This window comes from Seriola dumerili, unplaced genomic scaffold (genome assembly GCF_002260705.1).
Source record: "Seriola dumerili isolate Sdu_G_001 unplaced genomic scaffold, Sdu_1.0 BDQW01000025.1, whole genome shotgun sequence".
Lineage (NCBI taxonomy): Eukaryota > Metazoa > Chordata > Actinopteri > Carangiformes > Carangidae > Seriola > Seriola dumerili.
The window spans coordinates 7,289,268-7,298,886 of NW_019174280.1; the positions used below are offsets into that span (position 1 = coordinate 7,289,268).

General features: G+C 41.5%; 1 protein-coding gene across 2 annotated transcripts; it reads right to left on the reverse strand.

Annotated features, from left to right (window-relative positions):
• Positions 1–700: 700 nt before the first annotated feature.
• hmgn3 (high mobility group nucleosomal binding domain 3) lies at positions 701–8,867 on the reverse strand. 2 transcript variants are annotated; one of them, XM_022737991.1, is made up of 6 exons: positions 8,705–8,867; positions 6,485–6,535; positions 6,161–6,190; positions 4,209–4,262; positions 3,450–3,548; positions 701–1,558 (listed from the first exon to the last, which is right to left on the reverse strand). In XM_022737991.1, the coding sequence occupies exons 1-6, from the start codon at positions 8,717–8,719 to the stop codon at positions 1,517–1,519; spliced, it is 291 nt and encodes a 96-aa protein (XP_022593712.1). In that variant the 5' UTR covers positions 8,720–8,867; the 3' UTR covers positions 701–1,516. The 2 variants fall into 2 exon arrangements, with proteins under 2 accessions (XP_022593712.1, XP_022593713.1); XM_022737992.1 differs by lacking the exon at positions 6,161–6,190.
• Positions 8,868–9,619: the final 752 nt, after the last annotated feature.

Genomic DNA, 9,619 nt, shown 5'->3' on the forward strand with positions numbered 1-9,619 from the left:
CAAACCTTTCAAGTAAATATTTATATGTATTCAGCACTTTCCTACTGCTGTTACATCCTTGTTAAAAGAGGTATCATACTGTTTACTGAGGCTCCTGATAATACATTTTAATTGGCCTCTCCAGTATCTGTGGTATTCAGACATCATCACTCCACACCTCCTCATGTTAAAAAGGGGAACATGTCATTGGTCTATGAGTGTGAGTGACAGCTTGTCCCTCAATAAAGAGACTGTATGGTTTCATCAGGTCCCACCACTCTGGCAAATGCTGACCTTTCACTTCCTGACACAGCAATTGTATTTAACACAGCCACGTGCCCCTGGCGACCTCACACATACACACACACATACACATACACACACACACACAAAGATATACACAGACACACAGCGCTGGCTTTGTGTTTGGTTTCAAAACTAACTCTGAACATGAGCACACTGAAAAGGAGCTCTAGAACTGAAGCACCACACATGCCACATGCAAACACATGCATTGAGCTTTGCACAGATTACCTGAGTTTTCCAAACTACAAAAACCAGCACGGGTGATGGTATACGATTACAGTATACCAGTGGTTAGAACAAAAATTTGGCATAGCTGTCTAACTAGAGATAATACACATGCAATGCACAACATACATAACTCCGCACACGTAGTTTTGTTCACCAATAAGAGAAGAGACACAGAAAAACTCCCACGTGACATCAACTTTTTCTTTTATTTCAAAATATTCTCCCAACAGGATGAAATTCAGAGAAGCCCAGAGGGTCCAAAGCCAATAGAGCCGTCTAGAACAGAAGCACCACTCATTATTGCTATGTCACTCTGCTGCAGGACAAGGCGTTCGGGGGGCTGGGGAGGGTGGGGGGCAAAGTGAACAAAGTCAAACACAGAGACGCACAAACACATTCACTCCCGCACACGTACGAAAGGAGCTATGTGAAACACAGTGGCGGTAATTCCGTAAAAGTAAGATTTTTAAAAAGCTGCAGATGTTCTCCATGGCGACTACGGACCTGGTTTCTTGCAGCTCTGCATCCACATTGCTGACACATATCCACAAGTCCTCAACTTTACCATCAGGGGGGAGAATGGAGCATCTCTGAATCAGTCAGAGTGCCCGAGAATAGTGATCATCTTTTGTAGAGAAGTATAACTACAAATATAGGCAGAGCTGGTTTAAAGATCATAACAGTCGTGTTTACGGCCCCCCTTCAGGCAAATTGAAGAACATCTGCAGCCATCTGATAAAACCACTTCATTCTGTCTTTCTGCGTCTGAGAGGCGGACTGTATAGCGATGCAGAATGGAGGAGGGAGGAGAATCGAGCAAAAACCATACTGTAGGTGGAGGAGCTGAAAGGAGTGTGAACACATGGGCATGGGGCTGCTGGTTGTCCATCTCTACTATCACAAGTCTAAAAAAAATTCAGCATGGTACAAAAATCGTCAGTAAAAAAAGATGCTTTGCTGCCATGGAGTAAGAGGGGACGAGTCGGTGGACGCGTCCGTGTCTTTACGCCTTCTCCTCAGTGGCATCCTCCGCTGCTTCAGTTACCTGGTGGAAGGAAGAGGAGAAAGTAAAGGAGTTACACGCTGGGTCAAGTCTTATTCTCTCCACAGGTAGTTTCCCCTGAGAGTAGCCTCAAAAAGCCAACCTACAACTTTCACTTGGCTTGGTTTGCTCTGCCAAGACTCACCTGGCAAGTCCTCAGTGGGTGTAGACCAAATTCATTCTGCATGTAACTAAATCAGCCTTTAACCAGCTGCAAGATGAAAGGTGATCTTGTTCCATAACCTGAATGAATGTGAAACTCGCTTGGCTGCGCCTGGTTTTAGCTTGATGGGTCTGTCGCTGGAAGCATCTTTACCGACTTATCTAAGTAACTTTGCCTCAGCCTGTGCCGCAGATCTGAAGTGGTTTGGGGTTTTTACTTTGGGGCAAAGTAATCAAACAGCTTTGCAACTTCTGGGAACAAGGCAATGGTTTTCAAAACAGAGAAAGACAGCAACTGTTTTGTAAGCATTAAAATTTAACCCGAAATCTTCTCTGAATATATTCATGGAAAGAAATGGGTCAGTGGAGTATCTGAAGCGTACTTTTATGCTAAGCTAACTCTTGGCAAGTGGTGATGGTTTCAGTTTTTTGCACTAAGGTTTAAAGATTTTCACATATAACCTGTAAACTGTTCTCCCAAGGAGAGAGAAAGTAGTTCCAATGACAACTGTTCACAGTTAGGTCTGTGGAGTATCAACAGTGTCTGCAACCTTGTTTCTGAAAAGACCAGCTGCCATTGAATTTTTCAAGGGCCATTTCTCATTGATTTGAGCATAGAACACACACACCACACATCCATCTGAAAACCCTAAGCAAATAAAACACAAAGCTACATGACTATATACCACTAAAAAATATGTTTGTGATTAGACTGAACTTACTCTTAAATGTGAGACTGATACCAGCTTCAAGTTGTCAGCTCAAATGATCCTCAGTGAATATTTTTCAGACTAAAATGTGTCCACGAGATTGGCCTTTTTGACAGATACACTCTTGCACAACACACGAGAGCGCTCACTTTCTTCACTACATTGCTCTTAAAAGCTACTCACTGAAACCCATAACTCCTCTGGTATCAGCGGGAATCAACATTATCTCAACAAGGGAATCCGGCTGTGTGTGTGTGTGCGCGCGCGTGCATGTGTGCGTGCACAGTCTTACTGGAGTGAACATCTCCTGTCTGTTACCTCTGCCTGCAGACTGGTGGAGCCAGCTGTCTATGAGCACAGTCAGCCTATCATCCTCTACGTCACAACTCTGCGAGCAGCACTGAACCTTCCTGCTCGTGTGTAAAAAGTTGTCCTTGGCCCACTTCACTGCACACAGCGAGGAAACCGCCACACATCCTCACTTCTTCTTCACTCGCTTTCTCTCTCACTGCACTTTCTTTCATCCTCTCTCTCTTGCCAGCACACACAGCACTGCAAAGCACACTGGGTAAATGTTTGCACGATTCATGTACAATGTCAGTGTAAATTGTACCACATGTTAGTGTTCAAAACACACCAAAGATGGATTAGAAACACTCGACCATACCCTTAACTCTGACTGTCTCACTCTGCCCTCTCACTGACATCATGGAGGGGGCCGTGCTTCTGATGGATGACACACTGACAGACGGACGAGACACATAGATCTGTGTGTGTGTGTGTGTGTGTGTTTGTGTGTGTTCAGCGTGCATATGTGTGAGAGATGTGATTATTAGTAATGTGGTTAAGCAGTGGGTTATGGAGGAATATAGGTGTGGTGCATGCATACGTGTGTTCACGTTTATACACAAATTGACAAAATAAGGGCATAAAAGATTGTTATTTTCTTGTCTCTCTCAGAGTCAATGTATATTTTCCTCTTTGAGATGTATTTTATTCTTTCGATTTTTCACTCTACATACCTCATTGGTCTTGGTCTCTCCGTTCTGGGCAGGGCCGTCTTCTTTCTTTCCCTTAGGGCCACCTTTCTTTGCCTTCACCCCCTTATCATCTGCCACCTTCTGTACAGAAAACATTACAAGAACATACACTGCATATACACATGATGCTGACAGATGTTATCGCACATGAAAAATGTTCTCTGTATGATGATCTTTTGTATGTGTGTGGCTCCTCATTTGGATTTTTTCTCACTTTCACCCCAAAATATCCAGATTTGTTAAAAGATTGTTCCAAGTGAAACTAATTTCAACCAAAATTTTAACATTTGTAAGTTTTTTTCCCTCAGTTTCCTGCTGTTAAATAACAGTCCTGCCCCTCATAATAGAAAGGGAAGACAAAATGATGATTATAAAAGTTTAAACTCGAGAATGTTGGTGCTGTAAATTACAGTTTTATAACATTTTCTCAACTCTTTAATATTTGAAATAAATACCAGTTAATTCCAAGATGTTTGGAGAAAAAATAATGAGCCCTGGATACTGTAGGTGTAGCTGAAATATAATGTGTGAACTGCAATATGAGGAGTTCTGTGTTTGTTCTCCACATCCAGCAGCCTCTGTTAAGTGCATAAACTGATAGACTCTAGTAGACTAGTAGTGAGAGGCAACTGTCTCCCTCAGACTGTTGCAAATTTATGGGTATTTAAATAAATCATTGCAGGGGTGGCTGTGTGTGTGTGTGTGTGTGTGTGTGTGTGTGTGTGCGTGCACGCGCTCTACCTTGACGATGGCCTTCTTGGGCTTGACCTCAGGCTTGGGTGGAGGAGCAGGTTTCTGCAGATTACACGAAAGCCAGTTAGGACTGACCAAGCTGACATTATTAATAAGTTTATAGTGTTTGGAGAAATATTAGTTTATCTTTCCGCTCTTGCAGAGTCTTTCACTACCATTTAATATAATATTTCTTTAGCCAGAAGAGCATCTTAGAAAATTCATTAGGATGAACAGAGCCCACAGAGGATTGGAATGTCTGCACTGGATCCCACTGTAAATGTTAATAATGATGAAGTGCTTGTACTGTATTTCCTAAGCAATGGGATCTGACAATATCCCCGTGCTAAGTAGTTTTAAATATCTGCCTCTTCTAAAAGTGAACTAACCTCAGACCACTGTGCAATGACTATATCAGATGGGAGTTTAAACTCTAGCCAGTCAGTGTGAGCAAGTTTGCTTCAGAGCTTTTTCCAGGCTGCTGAGTGTGGACCACGTTACCCTGAAGCCACGAGCTACAGTAACACTGCTGTGAAATCAAATCATGTGATTTTTTCTCAGAATATCCCTGTTTTCCTTTAGCAATTACGGACACTCTGCACATGAGACGATAAATGAAAGACACAAGTTCCTCTTACTTTGAGGCAAGTGGAGCTTAACATTTACAATTAGGGAGAACGATTTGAAAAACACAAGAAATTAATTAATTGAATTGAAGTTGAAGGCATTCAAAGGAAATTTCAAATCAAATCAGGAAACATGCAAACATTTTCTGATAGTATGTTTCCTGAAAAGTGTCACAAAAGCTTAAAGATGTAGGCTGACATTTTGGGAAAATACACTTATTCTTTCTTCGTCTTCCCACTCTCACGTCTGTCTGTTAAAAATGAAGCTACAGCCAACTTAGCTTGACAGTTAGCTTAGTTGGCTTAGCATAAAAACTGGGAACAAGGGGAAACAGCTCCACAAGTCATCTGGCCGAGAAAGAGTCAATTTGTGGCTTTAACACTGTGCGATTAGTCAACTAAACAATAGAACGCTGCCACCCTCACTAGTAGGAACCAGAAATACTAGTGGGTTAAACTATTTTATTAATTTACAACGGTGATTAACCGTTGCGTCCAAGATGTTCCGCAGCTGCCCGCTACTAGCCCGAGGCTGCAGCGCAGTTTGGCAGTATTCTGATCTAGAAAATTAAAATAAGGTTGTATGTAGACTAGCTGACTAGTCTAAATTTAAATTTCTGTTTAATCGAGAGTGAAATAAGTTGTTAGGAACAATCCTAATAGAGACACTAGAGTGCTATCAATCTTCTCATCTGACCTGCTGCAGGAAAGAGAATAAGCGTACACCCCAAAATGTCAAACTATTCCTTTAAAGTGCACATGCAAATGTACAAACACATGCAAAGACTCAAAAGGGATGAGTTCAACATGCAAATTACAACACAGATAAAAACACATGGTCTGTATGGCAGGGCTGCGCGATCACCTAACGATACATTTGCTGGATAATATAATGATGGCTTCTATCCATAATCATTAGTTTTACCAGGATTTGGATGCAAACTTTTCCAAGTATAGTTGTAGTATTAGTAAGTTTAGCTGAATTATAATAATATTCTACCTTCATTAACTCTTAGAATATAAAATTGCAATATGCACCCTTGTAATCGTGCAGCCCAACACATCAACAAGGTGTTGCTACAGACCACTCTGAGAATGGACAAAGACAACAGAGAAAAGACATGCATACCAAGCCAGACGCAAAGGGGAGCATTTTTATGGAATTTGTAAAAATGCACTGATCAAATCCATAAACTGGGTGAGGACTTTACTCTGAGCTTTGGTAATATGCCACTTATTATCTCACAAGGCTGAGGCGGGAGGAGGGGGGAGGCGGGGAGAGGAAGGAGAGGACAGTGACAGAGGTGAAGACAGGGAGGGGAGAACAAAACTTACCGCTGACAATCTCTCTGACCTTCTGGTGGGCTACCGGAGCAAGGGATGATGACAAGAGAGAGAGAGAGAGAGACAGTGACAGAGAGAGAGAGAGAGACAGAGAGATATCAGTTGTACCTCTGCGACCTGATCTTGAGCTGATCTGTTTGGTGACTGCTACAAGTGTCCTAATCATTAACCTGTCATGTGTCTATTGTCTCACTCACTCTCTCTCTCTCACACACACACACGCACGCTCACTCTTTGTCAATACAAAAAAACACAGCACGCAAACACACGCCTGCACGCCCACGCACAGCACACAAACACACCCGAAACATTTACCTCCTGTTTTGTGACTTTGGAGGCCTCCTTGCCCTCAGGACCCTCTGGAGACTGTAGTTAATAAAGCAACAAATAGAGAGACTGTTACCACGGTGAGTGTTTCCAGGTGCACACACACACACACACACACACACACACACACACACACACACACACACACAAGACAGCCCCCCATCCATAACACACACCCACAGCATGATCTTACCCCTCTATAGTTAAAAACTGGTGATTAGGACAATCGGATTTGGTTCATTAGGGTTTATTCTGTTCAGTCATGCATATCATTATTGTGGTGAACAAGGATGAATGATATGATGAAGTAATAATAAGGTAATAATGCAAATCATAGAGCGATATAGCTTCGGAAAAAGGTCAATCTTGGAGGCTCTTATTTTTCAGAGGAATGTCTTTCTTTTGAACAGAAATTCCACTTACCAATACTAATGTAATTAAAGTGTGATTTGAGCAGAAATAATCAATTATCAACATAAAATGAATCTGCAACTATTTGATAATCGTTAAATCATTTAAGTTATTTTCATAGATTAAAAATGAACTGGCTTCACTTTTGAATACTTGCTGGTTTTCTAGTCTTTTATGATAGAAAAAAATAACCCTAACCCAATTTAAAGACTTCAGCTTGGTTGGCGAAAACAGTGATGGGAATTTTTCAACTGTTTTCTGACATTTTACAGACCAAATGATCAATTATTTGATAATGAAAATAATTGTTGGGTACAGCCCTGTTCATAACACTTGTTCTTTTGATCACAAAACTTGAAGTCCTGCAAATAATAAAACCATACTAAATAAACAAAAAACTGCTGAATATAAATAGCAACCAACATAATAAGTTTTCCTCCTGGCAGCATCCTCATCCTGATCCACCAGTACATTATCAGGTAGCCTATTAGAATATTTAATGAGTAATATATTAAGGATTTCAATACATATGTGTACAATACAAAGAGCTCAGAATCTTAAAGGTCTTAACTTTCATCATTCAAAATTAATTTAGTATTATCTGGATTGATCTATAAGTTTGTATTTTTGCTTTAAATAACAGAATCAATGGACAACTCTAATGTTTCATCTGATTAAATCTAAATCTGAATTTTTTTTTATCTCAGTTGGAAATCAAATATGTAATTGGAACTTCATATTGTCTGATGATGATATATGATGATGCCAGAGGCTTGAAGCTGTGATTATCATTTTAATGGAGGCTTTTTGTTTACATGCCCAGAACTGAGCCCCCCTAAGAATACTGGAATATAAACATAGATTCATTTAGACGCAGTTATTGACTAACAACACACAGTGAGGGCTGTCAGGCTTCGTTCAGATGATCCTATCATTAACATGGTGGCTGCAGGTAGGTAAGGACAGAGCACAGGAGAGTCCACCCCCGCCATAAAAAAAAACAAAAAAAACAATGTTAGTTTAGCCTGCAGGTTGGCAATCGCATCATTTGCATATGGGCGACCTCCGCCCCTAGAGGCCCCCCATTCTCTGTCCTCAAAGGCGAATCTGCGCAGACAATGGCAGTTTTTAGATGGTAGAAAAGCCAGTTTCCATGTATGCAGTGATACAATGCACTGGAGCTCGTCGTGCAATGCTGTTTAGACAGTGTCACGGCCTCTTTTAACACGGCGGCAATTGTCTCTGATCCCCTCTTTCTTTATTCCTTTCTCTCCATCTGATTATTGGTGTGTTCAATCGGCTTGGCGCCGACCATTCATCGCTACTGGAGAACTAAAATGAGACAGGGAGGTGGTGATCTTTTTTTCTCTTAGATTACACATTATTCACAATCTATAAGTCTCATATATGCGTGAAACGCGCCCACAAGAATTATCATCACGCACGTCTCCTACGGGACTTACGCATCCATCCATCCGGCGGGTCCGTCTGACTTTCACCAGTGCGCACAGTGGACAGGGAAGTGACAAATAAAACGACCACAGGAACGGCCATTGAGATGAACACAGGGACATTTATAGTGTAAAAAGATAAAATGTTGTTGATGAAATATCTCCCATACAAGCAACGACGTGTTAAATACACCTGAAAGGCTGCGGGCTGAAAGACGCTTCCTCAAACTTTGGCATCACCTCACCTGCCTCAACGTCGCCACAAAATCGCGCACCGCTATTTTCCTCAAATGCAAGAGCAGAAAAACTACAGTGAAGTGATCCGGATGGCACAAACGACACTCACCTTTCTCTTCGGCATTTTACGCGTGAATTATTCTCCACCAAGCGCAGAAAAATTAAGGTCAAGCCTGAAGGTCCAAGAGAGGTGAATTTGAACTACCTCGAAATACAGGATCAATATCTAAGCACCTTCGATAATATGTTGATTATATGCACTCCCCAAAACTCTATACCTCCCACAGCTATTGGACAGAGCGGTCAAAAACCTCTCCTGTGCTGACTCCCGATTGGCTAATCGCGTCTCTATGTAAATAAGAGGGTTGCGGGCATTGGTCGAGATTTATCAGAGGCTGCCTGTGATTGGCTCCGCGCTCTTTGTGCGCAGATCCCACCAGACTGCGATGGCTGAGAGGGAAAGTGAAGATAGGCCAATGAAAGCGGGGCCGACTCTCGGTGGATCTGGGTAATGTAGGATGAGAGACAGAGAATGTTGTAAATAAAACACAAAGGACCAGAAAAACGGGCACAAAGGCACAATGTCGCCCATAGACCAGCTCCAGAAAAGCATTGTGTCTTGTAGGGTTTCCCTGTTATAAAGAACTAGAGTAATCATACACCATGGCTTTGCACAGAAAAAAACACCTTGTCACAGCAAAGGTACCAGTCCCTGTAGGAACATGATACTGAGTAAAACAATACAATGGAAGCAGTTCACTCTAAATTAGACCTATTAGATCCTTCTGGACACTGAGGGTGGTTTCTTTCATGATTCTACACATTTTTAGTCCATGTGAGTGTAAAACTGTGAGACAGGAGTATTTTTCCATTTACTATTAGGCTGATACTATAGGGGTGTTGTCATGTACCAATATTGACCATCACAGTGATATTTAAAAAAATGAAATATTGAAATTGTGCTAATAATACACACAAGATAATACAGTGATGGTAGGCTTTGTGGATGCTTTGTTCATTGTTC